The 14,210-nt window shown below is 39.3% G+C and overlaps 1 protein-coding gene across 3 annotated transcripts in view; it reads left to right on the forward strand.

The window, feature by feature from the left end:
- DNM3 (dynamin 3) overlaps positions 1-14,210 on the forward strand; it is a gene marked incomplete at both ends in the record, with an annotated part of 193,276 nt that overhangs the window by 131,931 nt on the left and 47,135 nt on the right. For all 3 annotated transcript variants that reach the window (XM_082484692.1, XM_082484690.1, XM_082484691.1), the window contains one exon: positions 2,874-2,985. In XM_082484692.1, the coding sequence (XP_082340818.1) occupies positions 2,874-2,985 (112 nt within the window). The remainder of the gene's footprint in view (positions 1-2,873; positions 2,986-14,210) is intronic.

The following is a 14,210-nucleotide window of genomic DNA, read 5'->3' on the forward strand; positions in this document are numbered from 1 at the left end:
TAACTGTTTCTGTGCTGATATCTTCAGCGATTTGAAAAAGTAGAGACAACAAAACAGAAAATCTGAATTGTTTTCAAGAACATTTTTACAGCTTTCCATGAGATGCCAGTGGATTTCTAATGAATAAAACATGTTAATATGTTTTTGTAAGATTCCACTAGTAACAGAAAAAGGACACACTCTTTGCAGAAGTTACTTTGGCTTTTTCTTTCCTCTGAAAAGTTCCTGTGCCTGTCAGCCTTTCTGGAAGAAAGAAAGGCAAAGAAAGTCTAGTAGCAAGGAAGCTGATTTGGGAGGCAAGCATCCATTTACCTACCCTACTGCAAGCTTCCTATGAGTTCTGGCTCAGTGTGTATGTCCTTCAGTTCTTCATTTATGTTGAGAAGGTGAAACCTGTGTTATGTTGTGGTGGTGGGGGGGTAAGACTAGCTACACCAAAATGGTGGAGCCCTCAGGTACTGCAGTTAGAGGGCCCTTGGGAAGCTGAAGACATCATTCGCTTGGTGATAAGGTGTCCCTAAACCTAGGAAGAGTCTTGATATGGAGAAAGGAATGCAGGACTACCGGCTCCCATCTGTTCAAAGCAGTTGGCTAAAATCCCCTGTACAGCTACGCTTGCTGTAGCAAGTCACAAAATGCCAAAAAGTTTAATATGTAACAAGTCAATCCTGAAAAAATGTTTTCACAAGCTGGTGTCATGTTGTTTTGCTCTTGCAGATAAGTATTTTTGGAACTTCCCTATCACTATGTTTTACAGCCTTTATTTGCTCTATTGTTATTTTTAGTCATCTTTTCTGAGAGTAGCCTTTTACAATTTCAGCTTCCTATTCCTTCAAAGTTATAGCTGCTTAGTTAACTTATCCAAAAAACTTAGTAAAAGTTTCTCCTAACAATAAATTAAAGCATTTTATCTCTGGTGATTTCATTTTGCTTCTCTTTATATTTTTATTGAGTTCTTTGTTTTGTTCAGTAAATGTTGACTTGGATTTCCACAATATTGCAAACTGAATAAAATGCAAGTATTTTGTCATCAGTTCAAGATAATGGCATCTGAGGAGGTCATCCAGGCTATTATTTGCCTTACAGCAGGTTATTACATTTGGAGTCAGGGAAGAAAAAGGTTTAATTTTACATTTCTAATCAATAAAAAAAAAAAAAAAAAAAAAAGACCATAGAGCCTTTGGTTATTCATACTATCAGTGGCTTTGCCTAAACTGTGGGACCTGACCTTTTAGTGTCTCTTTGTCTCTTTGTGGGCTGGTTTCTCTGGGAAGGAAACGCAGGTGAGCTGCCCTGAGCAGCACTGAAGCACGGTCCACGGTCCATTGGTATCTCTGATCTGGATGCTTGCAAGGAGTAGTGCAAGCCCAGTGCTGAACATGCCTGCCTAGCTGTTCAGATGTAGCCACTGAAATTGGTGAGAATTATGTCACCGATGTAAGGAAATCTGAGTATATCCTTTATTCTTTGCAGTATTGAATGCCATCCGTTAATCTGCTAAAAATACCTGATTTCTCTCTATTTAGAGGTGGGTATACTGTGGTTGCCGTACTGTGGTTTCATGACTGATAATTTAATGATGAGGTGTCATGGATTCTTCGCGCTCAGGCGTTCAATTACAATTTTTCTACCCATCTGTTTCCTGAGACTGCCCCAAAAAGCAGGGCTAGGAACCGTCTGGTGACATTGTCAGTAAGGGAGCACTTCTGTGAGGAGGAATTACATCAAGTCAGTTGTATTCCGGCAATGTCACAGTGAAATCCCATCAGTCCCTGAATGCTAAAGAAATTTGTCCGGGCAGTGATAATAATAGCTTTATTTCCTGGTTCTATATTCTAATTGATTTTCTCAAAATATGGGGTAGAAATAACCTCTGTAGTTTCATAATGAAACCAAGAACCCATTGTTGTTGCTGCCTTTGAAAGTTAAGTAATTTTCATCAACCCCTCCCTCCGCCCCCTATTATCCCTTCGCCATAGCTTGCTAAGGGAAGAAAACAATCTTGTTGTGATGGAAGATTGATTCTTGTGCAACTGTTACAATCTAGCGAAATGTGGTTTCCTAACCTTTGTCAGCTAAGCTTGTAGCCTTTCCTAAAAAGTCTGTTGGCTGACAAATTTACAGCAATCTGGTCTGTATATAGAATTTGAATTCAGAAACTAATGGCTAAACCGTAAGGGGAAAATCTGTTCTGTTTATTGGAGAATTTACAAGTACCACCGTCCTACATACGTATTTTTCCTCCTTTCTCTTTTCTTCCATTAAGTGATTTCCTATATTTATCTAATTATATTAATTACCTGCAAGAGGTGCTATTTAAACGTCTCCCAATTTTCTTATTATGACGACAGACATCAGAGGTTTTTGTTTGTTTAAAATATCTGATTATCGTTGTTTTCTTTCTCCTTTTACTGATGATGTCTAAAAGCTAAAAAGGGTATATAATACATTGAAAGGACTCCACAAGGGGAAAAGTTGCATTGTTAATTATTTTTATATTTATTGGTTACAGCAGTAGTCAGTCACAAGACATGCAGTTTTGTTGGCATGTTCTCTGTGTGTCTGTCCTCTGCATCACAACAGACTTTTTTTCCTAAAAGTGCTCCATTTTGGTAAAAGCTGGAAAATTGATTTTAAGTAGTTTCACGGTGCTTTCAGATGATTATTATTTCCAGAGCTGTGCTGTACCATTCTAAGATATTTTTAAGTACTCCATGTAATTATTATGAGACAAGCACCTGTTCCATAAACTCTATTGTCCAAAACAATTACCAAGTAATTTCTGATCCCAAAGGATTTTTAATGTAAAATGCTGTATGCATGATTCAGAGTAGTAAAATACTAGTTTTACAATGTGGTGCTCTTTGTTCTAGGAATGTTTACAAGGATTACCGTTTCCTCGAGCTAGCCTGTGACTCCCAAGAGGAGGTGGATAGCTGGAAGGCATCTCTTCTACGAGCCGGTGTCTATCCTGATAAATCCTCAGTAAGTCAAACAGCTCACTAGTTTTCCAGTAGCTGCTCTGTTTGAGTCAGAAAAAAATGATTGTATCATCTGGAAAAACACAATGTCTGCAGATATCTCAAGAAATGGTAGCCTTTTCATTGTAGTCTTCTTTGGTAATTTTGGAATATTCATAATGAAATATTTTAGGATCACTTTGTGCGTCAAACCTCAATATTAAAAACAAACAAACAAACAAAACCTTCTAAAATGTTATTCATTGGTTCTGTGTAGTAAAAGTGGTGAGCAATTTGGGGTTTCCTGAGCTTCGTTGTTTCTATTAATGTCTTCTAAGGTAAAGATGTGCTTTGAAGAGTTTATTCCCTCAAGCTCTGTATTACAGATCTGACAGAAGCATTCCAGGCAATAATGTATATTTATTTTACTGATTCACTGCATGTTTTTTTGTGTATGAAACACATGCTAAACCTTTCCAAGGGCAGTTTTACTCAGCTAATCATCATGTGAAGCAAATTGAACAGGATGCAGTAAAAAAGCCTCTATTAATTTAACAGAAAAGACAGAAAGTTGGGAAACAGAATATGCACAACTACCGTTTCATATTTTTTGGACTTTGTTGTTTTGATTTTTAATATTGAATGAAGGTTTGAGGAGGTGTATCCAGAGAGAAGGCTGACTAGCAAAAATACCTGTCATTTGAGCTTTTGAAAGTTACTCTAATGCATAGTTCACCTTTCTTCAGTAAATCTGCTGATCCGCTAGATTCCTTCAGCGGAAGGTCTGTTCTGAGAAATGATGCTTTGATTTTGAAAATTGTTTTTCTTCCTGCTTGTTTTCCATGGGAAGGCAAGGTCCCTTGAGTCCAGGATCTTGTGCTGTCTTCCATCTCTTCGTCTTTCTCTCCCTCATATTTCCCTTATACTTGTGATACCTCCACAGCTTCCAGTATAATTCTGTCTGCATCTTCTCTGGCTGCTATTTATACAAACAACCCTCAACTTCCTCTCTTCATATCAGGTTTCAAGGCTACCATCAAAAGATAAATCAGGGAATAATTCTCCGATTATTACAGGAATAAACAGTGATGATGATGATGATTTTTTAGGAATAGTTTAAATACCTGGTAGGTCTCCTGCTAAATTTGTATCTGAGACTTTCCCTTTTTAAAAAAAAATAAATAAATTTTGGTGACTCTTCAGTATGTCGTCTGTCCCAGTAGATCAGTTCCTACTTAAGACCATCGGAAGTCATTTTACAAGGATTAGTTATGAGAGGTTACCTAATTAATTACTAGGAACAAAATATTGTATTGGGTTGCGTGTTTTTTTTTTTTTTTATTTCTTGCTCAGGTTTTACTAACGATGTCAAAAAATCTTATTGCTGCCTCTGGTTTAATCTTGCATTCTGTGACATGTTTATCATATTCATATATCTGTTACTTTATCTTTAAGTGAGACAGACTAGTTGGATTTCTAAACTTCTCTCTTCCTGTCTCTCCCTTCCCCCTAAAAAGATTTTGTATTCAAAATATGTTTATAAAGAATTCTTGTTTTTGTTTAAAGTTAATCTGTCAAAGAAGTCTTAGCTACAAGATGAGAGACTTCCTTGAAAGACAGAAGTAGAAGGGAGTCAAAATTCAGTTCTTCTTTGAGCTGGAATTATCCTTATATTACAAAAAGAGTGAATAGTATTGTTCCAAACCCCTATAGTTTGAAATTCACCCAGTAGTCTATTAAGCTGTTCAGAAAAGATGCTTGATGCTACTGTAGTCTTGCAAAGCCCTTTGTTCCTACAGGACTAGAGCTCCAAATGTGGACTGCAAGTCTGCTGTTAAAGTTTGGAATTTTGCAAAGCAGAAGCTCCAAAGCCCAGAGTACCTTAGAAGCTCCAGTGGAACTTAAATAAAAATTAGCAGTGTTTCATTAAAATCCTGTGTATATTCCTCAGTTTCACACCTTCCTCTGACAATATAAAATAGTTTTAGACACCCACCCCAGTCTTTTATTCTCCTTCAAAGATTTTAGAGACTGTGTTTTTATGTAAGAGAGACTGCCAGGAAATGGCAGCAACTTGCGTTTACTTCAGTACTTCCCCACAGCTTTGCGATCCTGGAGTTAAAAAAGCAAAGAGGTACCTTAGCCCCTTCCCGGACTGACCTTCTCACTCTTTTTCATGTGCAAGGCGCAGCTGGTAACTTTGAGTATCCAAGGCTTTGGCATTAGAAGTAGAAAAATTGCTGCTTAGAAATGAAAAATAGATTAATAGTGCTGTAAACCTGGAGGATTGCAGTGGTGAAGCTGGCTTGCTTTCTGTAACTGCCAGAGCAGTGTACGCAGCCTGGAATTTGAAAGCTAAGCAGTGTGCTTTCATTAACAGTTCTGCTGCTCGTGTACAAGGATGCTGATGTAAAACCCACTGCAGTTGCCCCTAGCTGGGTTGCTTCTGCAGTGACAGGAAAAGTAGGAATTTGTCACTGAATTAAAGAGATTTGTTCTGAATTCTCACCAGGGGCAAATCTCTGAACTAAGAATATTAATATTTCTTTTGTTTTTTTTAGCAGTGCTACTTAAAATTGTGTGATTACAGTGGCAATGGGGCTCAGTACTTACTGCCACTAATATGAAGTCTCTATTACTAATTTAATCCTGTAAGCTAAGTCCAGGTTTGTTGATTTTTAATTTTTCTGTTTGCCTAAACAAATCTCATTAATATATTAAAATTAAAGGCCAGGTATCACCCTATTCCTCTATTTTGGTTCATTTTGCCGCCTTCCCTGGCCTCCTGCATATGGGGATGCACACTCACGTTCATATATTCACTCTCTTGTTAACTATCTTTAATCACCCATCAATGTTGCTCTGTAAGCCCCCAAATTCTTGTGCAGTTTGCCAAGTCACTTCCTTCACCCAGGAGATTTGCTTTTGTCAGGACATGGGCTTTGACAGCCACCCGGATAGCAATGAATCGGTGTTTTTATTTTTCCAACCCATATGCAAGTCAGCTTGCTTGATATAAATCACACTGTGGCCAATTCACTTTGAAACGGGATATCCATTTACCAGCTGACTTTACTGCTGGGTTTCTGGACCGATGCATCCAAAACCCTCCTTTTTAAAAAAATGACTACAACTTTGTGACTAACCTTTCCAGACTGTATTTCTCAACTGTAGGCTGCTGTTTATTTTGGCTGACTTCCCACTGTATAATAGACACTGTTCATGCCAGCTCATGGCAAAACTCACAATTAAGAAAAATAATAGCACAGATGTTTGTCGTAACTTGCTCTGCACACTTTACCTTGCTAGCACCATCCATTCCTCTTCCCCTCTCCCCTAATGCCATCTCCTCCTTATTTTTATTACTAATCTAAAAGTTCAATATTTGCTTTTTAAAAAGTGTTGGATCGTGAAACTTTCCGTTCATTGGCACGTTGTAGGGAGTGGTTGTCATGCAAGGGGAAGCAGACATGTTTAGTGGGTTGCTTTGCGTACTGGAAGTTCAGTATTACCAACGCACGAAAATCCCTCTGGCTTCCGTCCCATCTCTGGATCATTTCAGGCCTCATTTTCTTCTCCCCTGTGTTAGTGCCCACCAACTTCCCTGGAGCTGCTCCTGATTTACACTGGAGGAAGCAAAAGTGGAATCAGAATGTTTGAGAGGAAATTTTGAAAAAACAGCGTGAATTTACAACTTCACTGAACGTTTCAAATGCTTTGCAAATGTCCTGTGCTCCCCTGGAAACTGTCTAACTAAAGGATTTGGTGAATGTGTTTTAAGTCAGTTCCTCATTTGGTTTGAGCTCTTTCCAGAACTGTATAAGTTAGACTGAATGCATGTAAAATAAATGTGTCTAATTTTTTTTTCCCCTCTTTCCTTCTTGCTGCATCCTACAAAGGGGAACAACAAAGTAAGTTCTCTGTCCTTTTTCAAAATCCTTTCGTATCCTTTCTCAAGGGTTTTGTCAGGAAAATTGGTTTCTCTTTTGGTTTACACTATTGCCTGCAAACTCTTAATAGCAAATTCCTATTACAAATGTGGGTGCAAAAGTGTCTTCTAGAAAACTATTAACAGCTCTTTGTTTTAATTTTGGGGAAGGAGGTGTGTTAAGTGTTGCTGAGTGTTGTTCTTTAAGGCGGTTCAGTAAGAATGATACTATAAAACAGTATTGAGACCAAAGATTATGAAGGTATAATAATAAAGACGTTCTGAGGAAAGGTTACTACAGTCTGATGAAACTCATTACAGCTGGATTTTTTGACCATACATCAAAGCTTGTATTAACAGGCAGTTATAAAAACCCAGCACTAAAGTCTTAAATAACAGATTTGCTGGCGTTGTTGGCTAAGCTGAACTAGATCAGTGTACTGGCTTTGAAGGTGCCTTAAAATGGATGGAGGAGGGTGGGGTCAACATTTGACTTGGCTTCTAGACCCTTGATGTGTTCCAGCTGGACAGCAGCAGAAGGGTGTGGGGTGTGGAGAGGGAGAACTGAAATATGCATGGTAGGTTTTTTTGAAAGTAAGCAGCACATAAAAAGATGGTTTTGCTGATGTTGATCTGATAAACTAATAAGCAGTTCCCAGGGTTAGTACTTTATAAAGCTGTTTTTTACTGAGCTTTAGAATGGAAATTGCACATCTCACACTTTGGAATATGATGCAGAGAGATTTTGTCGTACCACAGAAAGAAGTTACACAGCTTTTGTGCTGGGTTTTTTTTTCCCCCTTTCCTGTTTTGGTACATTAGCTCTTAGGAAGATCTATCTGGAACATGAAAAGATGCTTCCTAGCAAGTGTTGAAACTAGCCCCTGAAATACTACCTGCAGCATTTTATTGTGAGCTTGAAGCATTTCTGGGGTATTTGGGAAAGACCTGGGTCAGTTTTAAATGTTCTGAAGGTTGTGGAATTTTGTCTGCTTTTAATTTTTGTATTTTTACTCAGTTTCTGATCACTTCTGTCTCCATGGTCGCTGGACTCAGAAACACCAAAAATTTTCTTTTTTCTTGTTCTGCTTGAAAAAAGGGGCTCTTAGTGTTGGGTGGGGAGGGGTTAAGAGAAGTGGTATATTGATGGCCTGGAGAGAGAGACTTTACATAGGAGATGGTGTGAAATGTAAACGTTAACTGTGTACACTAAAATATCAAGGTGATGTTTATAATGTTTCTTTACGATATGCTGACTTAAGGCTTTGCTGCTGCAGTGGATGCTGATCTGATATCCAGAGGAGAGAAGTTAGACTGTAGATGCTCTGTCATGGGAAATGGGGATAGGTGGGGCACCAAAGAGTTCTTGGGGCTGGCAGAAAGAGAGGCTGGAGGTCAGGAGTTGCGTAGACCAGCTCTGTTCTCCAGAGACATGAGCTATGGGGCACCGCAGGAAGGTCAGGACCAGTAGCATCTGACATAGATTTAGTTGCTAGCATAAGGCAGGATACCCTTATGCAAGTATAGGAGAAACCCGTGAGATGTGAGGATTGGTGGAGCTGTTAGCTCTCCTTTCACTCTGAGCAAACGGCAATTCTTGCTGTAGGTTCAGAAATGATCTCCTTCTGGCTTGGGCTGTCAGCCAGAAGGTAATTCCAAAAGAAATCTCCAGAAAACCAGATCTTTTTCTTGGACCCAGTTCCTTGTAAGGATTCTTGTATCTGTGTGTCTCCCTTCACTTTCACACAGGTCATTCATGCTCGATTCTGGAGATTACATTGTCCCAATTAGACAGATAGAATTAACCTGCAGCTGTCTGCAGGGACTCAAACCCCACAAACATCTTGAGATTTCTGCACCTAGTGGCATGAAAAATTAAATGGGTAAACCTGAGAGGTGACACGAGAGTTTTTGAGAAAGGGTTAGGGGAAGAGAGGAATGGCAGTTTGAAAACTATGATGGTTTCTCAAAGCTTCTTATGCAGCTTTATACTGCTAAACTGCATAATCCTTCCTTACTGTCCTGGTACAGATTTACTGGGTAGCTAGCAGAGCTGTAACACTCCTACGAGTGCTGCCTGGTGTGGCATTCATACTGTGGATCATGTTGTATGTACATATGTAAAGATCCTGTACCCACCCATCCATTCAGATTGTGGCTGCTTTTATACCTCTGCCTTTAGCTTTGCACTCTTAGATTTACAACAGTAAAAATAAACATTGGAGTAATGAGTTCCTAAGAAAAAATGGGGGAAGGGAAGCAGAGAGGGTTTATTGTTGTCAGCGGACTACTAATCATTTTTATTTTTACTTTTTATTGTTGCACAATCATTAACGTAAGTGAGATTTCTCACATGGTTAAAGATAAATATATCTTCAAAAGCTTTGTTGGATAAAATCTGTGAAAGGGTCGTGTAGAGTGAGGTAATGGAGACCTACCTCATTCAACAAGCACATGTTGGCAAGCTCCATCTTACTAATATTAAAACTGAACTCCACTCGGCAGTCATGCGCAGTGGCAGGAAGAGCTGAGCATTGCACAGAGTTGTGCAGAGCCTTGTAGCTTCAGTCCAGGTGCTGAAGACACAGGAGGAGCTGTGCATCTTCATCAGCCTCATTTAAAAAAAAAAAAAAACCAAAACCAAATCTCCCCAAAACAGCACTCCAGAGCTTGCTGTTTAAAAACAACAGCAAAACCTATGATATTCTCATGAAGTCCATTTTCATTATGCTTCTAACATTGTTAGGTAAAAAGATTAGATGCTGTGGCCTTATGAAATCCCTAGGCACGTGAGGTGTAAAACAACAACAAAAAAGAAAACCCTAAAACCCAAAGTGACACTTTTTATTAAAAAGAATTCACCTTTCCTTTGTCATCCTTAAGCCCTGAGTTAATCAATCATTTCTGCTTAATTTGAAGAATCAAACACTTTAATGCCGAGATCAGACTTGAGAAAATTCAACTTGGAAATAACAAATCTGATTAAATTTCTTTTTGTGGATAAAGGGCCTACAAAGTTCTTATCTTCTAATTATTTTGCATTACTGGGCTTGCTGCTACCCTTTACAAACCATGTATAACTAAGTATATAAATAATATACTTGCATCTCAGTTAATGGAGTTGTCACAGTGTGGATAATACTGCGCATGTGAACATTTACGGAATATAAAGTCAGTTAGTGTAATTTAGTTTGAATTTTCTCTCAAGAAAAACAGAACTCCCTTTGAAAGGAGAAGGAAAGTACTCTCCCTGCCAGGTCAGTTTGCATGTTATTCCTTAAAATACTTCTTGGTGACATATTGATTGCCTAGATTCATGTCTGTCTTTTCTTTTTTTTTTTTTTTTTTTTTCTTGGGGAGGTGGGGTAGTCTTACTAAACCCAGATTCAAGATCAGCTACTCGATTAAGAAGAGCAGATGTCCTGCTGTCTCTTGAGACAGTCCTGGAAAATGGGAACTTAGTGAAGTCAGGATACTCACTCTGCCTACATATGTGACAGCTCTCTCAGTTCGGCTATTTCATGCTTGGCTATTGACATGTAAATGCAGATATAATGCCAGAAGCTGTATGTATCTTTATATTGTAATAAGGCTCTGATGCTCTTTTTCAAATTCAGCCATGTTTCTGAAGGGTCTTCAATTACCTCCCAGACATAAACTTTGACTCAGCCAGTTACTGGCTGTGGTGATGCTCTACGAGTGCCTCAGCCAAACTCAAACTGAAAGTAAGTGGTTCTGCTCAGTGATTGCTAAAGTCCGTGTTTGAATTAAATTCGTAAACTAGAAAAAGTAAAGACTTATTTGGGCTTGTTGCATAGCAGTAAGTTGAAAAGCAAACTGTACTGTTATGTCAGAGGGTAAAATGCTGCAGACAGAAGTGTAAACTGTACATTTTACTGAGTTTGCTTCCTTTTTTTTTTTTTTTTTAAACTAATATATTTTAGAAAAGGAAGGCATTGAATTCTAGGAAAAGAAGAATCCACTTCAGTTATGACTAAAATTGGCTGCAGGCCGACTAGGTTTAAAAATAACTTTTAAAAGAAGAAGTGTTAATTTATTTTTTTTAAGTGGAAAAATGCCATAATTTTATAGACAGTGTTTCAGTCTTTGCTTTGAACAGATGAATTGAATTTTACAATGAAGTCACGGTGTAAAGGAGCAGACCAAGTGAGTGAGTGTGCATGCGCACACATGCTGGGTCAAAAGCAGTCCAAAATACAGGCAGGAAAGGAAATGGCAGGCTGTTTTTCAGTCCCTTTCTTGCTGCCTCACTGTTTCAAGGATGTGAAAACGTGTTTCAGATAAAAACTATCTTCTTGTTCTTCTAAATATTTACTAGTTCAAAGAAAAATTAGATGCAACCTTGTTCCCCGAGAAACATAGCATCTCTGGTTTATATTCTTGTAAGAATAAAATAATTGCTGGCACGAGAGAGTTAAAAATGTACAGGGAAAAAGAGATTCATAGTATTGCATCAGTTGCACTGACTGTAACAAGATGCAGGCTAACGGTCTGAATGATTTCAAAACCAGTCCCTGCGAAGCTGGTAACTACCTATCAGGGGTCGGGGGTTCAATAGCTGTCACAGGGTTTTACATTTCTGCTGTTAAATGGGACTGCTGACATTAAGCAAACTCCAGGAAATTTAGAAATGTGCAAACGTTTCTGTAATGTATTCATGGTGGGCTCTTTACTGTGCTTTTGGCAAAGAATCTGCATATTGAAAATATTTTTAAAGTCTTCGTTCTTTATGGTGCAGCTTATTTTTGCACCACTTCCACTCTGATGAAGGATTTCATTGAAGGTTTACAGAAAGGTGAAAACGCTTTGGTTGTGAAGTTTGAGATAATGGAGCATGATTGTCAGCCCCATTCTAGGCACGTAGTGAGATTTGCCCTGGGGAAAGCAATAAAGGTGGCCAACCTCTTAAGATGCTTTCCCAGCCCTGGAGAAAACAGTGAAGGTGGCCAGCCTCTAAGGATGCTTTCCCAGCCCTGATCAATGAGCACTGAGAGTTGGCTGGTGGAGAGGAAGGTCCTTCTGGACTGTGCTGCACCAACCTCTGCCACAAAGGTCCTTTGGACTCCAAGCTGATACCTGCAGCTGGAGTCCCTGTGTCTCCAGGTCTCAGAATAGCTGCAGTCAGGAGGGTCTGATTGTCCCTTTAGTGCAAGAGTATGGGGTCACCCATGAGGGGGACCACAGGTATCACCAGATTTTGGGACAGTCCTAAAATATCTTCCTTGTCTTCCAAGTCAGTAATTGCACAAAAACCTACTCCTGAGTAATAATTGGCAAATCTGCCAAAAATGTCACCAGGCTCACCCTTCCATAGCATTTACAGTATAACAGGAAATGTAGTCATTGGACATGAGGGTGGAGGGCAGTTGGTGAACAGCCAGATACTCCTTTTTTTCTCATTTACAAGGCAAAACAAGATGGTCAGGAGAAACTGAATGCTGTTTTCCCTGACTCCGTTTTGGACAAAAACTAAGACATGCAATGTCTAGTTTGATGTATTGTTCATCCTGGATTTTTTTTAACCTTTGCTACCTATCTTTTTTGTGGAGATAGGTTTATACTTACTCTCCATATTGTAAGTCAGACTCAAGTCACACGTTCTGTCTGTAAAATCCTCCATTCTGGAACTGCATTCTCCGCTCATGTAACTTTCCTTTCACAATGTCATGTGTTCTGTTCTGTGGTCACTCCCTAGCTCCTGTCCCACCTGTTTCCCGGCTCCATTGTGGCCTTTGATTGACTGATGTCTTCTCTGTCCTCTGTTTGTTGTGTTTTGTGCTGCTTGATATATTGACTGTGTTGATTTTGGAGAATTGGGATTTCCCACCAGAAGAAGCTGGCTATGGACATTTTGTGGTGTTTGATCTGTGCAATTCTTTGGTGGCTTTCATGCTCTTGTTCCTAAACCCTTTGTTCCTGCAGTTGAGAAACAAGTGGTCTTACTCTGTTTCCTTCACATTCTTTCTCTTTTAAACCCAACCTGTGTTTTTCCCCTTTTATAATCAAATTATTTGTAATTCAAAGGGAGAATTATATCTTATTGAATATGCCACTAAGTTCAAATAACATGTGAAATTATTTGGGTGCGTATAAGCCCCATGATGGGTGAATACAAAGTTACCATGAGCTGTTTGACTGACTGTTGTTTAAATGGTCTAATATGGGCCTGACAGCTTGTGTCAGGCCCATATTACACCTTTTAAATAGCAGATAGTCAAACTTTTCCATCATATTTGTTGCACAGTATTCTCTTGACCTGTTCAACAGTTGGGGTTTCTGTACCAGGCAGCATACCTAAGCACGTTTAGAGGAATCAACTAAAGGAATGACCCCAGAGCAAGGAAGATAGTCCATGAGAAAAAAAGTCATATGCAATGTCATTTGATGTTCAATTGTAGTTGGGTGGTTTAAAAGTCTGCTTGATTTGCAGAGCTAGATATTTTCCAGTGGAAGCAGGAAACCCCCAAGAAGTAACTAGAAGTCTTTCCAGTCACAGGTCAGTAGTCCCTAGCTGCGTTCTGTACACACTGTGTAGAAGTAGTCTGTAGTTGCTTAGGACCACAGGCTGACAACAACTGCTGTACCATAATTCTAAATTATAGTTATTAAAGGTTATCTGGCTGACTCAGATAGGAAATTCTTAGAAGCACTGTGCGCTAGATTGTCCTTATTTCTGCTGTGAGGGCAGTGCCCTTTCATCCACTTCTGCAACTGCATATGGTCAGGCATCCTTAAAGAGCTCAACCTCTCTTTCACACCACCTGTGACCCAAAAGATGTGGCTGCAAACACTCAAGAGATGTGAAGTTTTCATACCAGTTCTGTGCACCAAGGAGCTCTATGGTTGTAGTTCCTTGCTGTTCCTCAGCTGAGGGCTTCTATGTAGGTAATGGTCTGACTCTGTGAGCAATGACACTGGCAGGCAGCCTCAACTGTGTTGGTGTCTGGAGCTGTGGGACCATACACAAACCAGAGTTGGTATATTTATATGTGGGCCAATGTATGTCTCTGTATGTATGTACAAGTAACCATTTTCCTATGCAAAGCTAAATTCTTACCCTCATTTGTAGGACTTCCTTCTAGAGCAATGGCTTCTGGTTAAGGGCTCACTGCTGATTAAAATGTTAAAGCTAAGGTTAACAGTGAGAACAAAATACAGCATTGTCTGCACTCGCTAACACCATCTGTGTTGCCCTTGCTGTGGTGAAAATCAAGGCTCTTGCTTTGGGAAGCTCGTCCTTCACTTGTCTTCAATAGTTTGAAAACATCAACTCTCTGTCTGTGTTCTTTGTTACATACTGC

The sequence above is a fragment of the Vanellus vanellus genome (assembly GCF_965231255.1).
Source record: "Vanellus vanellus genome assembly, chromosome: 5".
In the NCBI taxonomy this organism is placed as follows: domain Eukaryota; kingdom Metazoa; phylum Chordata; class Aves; order Charadriiformes; family Charadriidae; genus Vanellus; species Vanellus vanellus.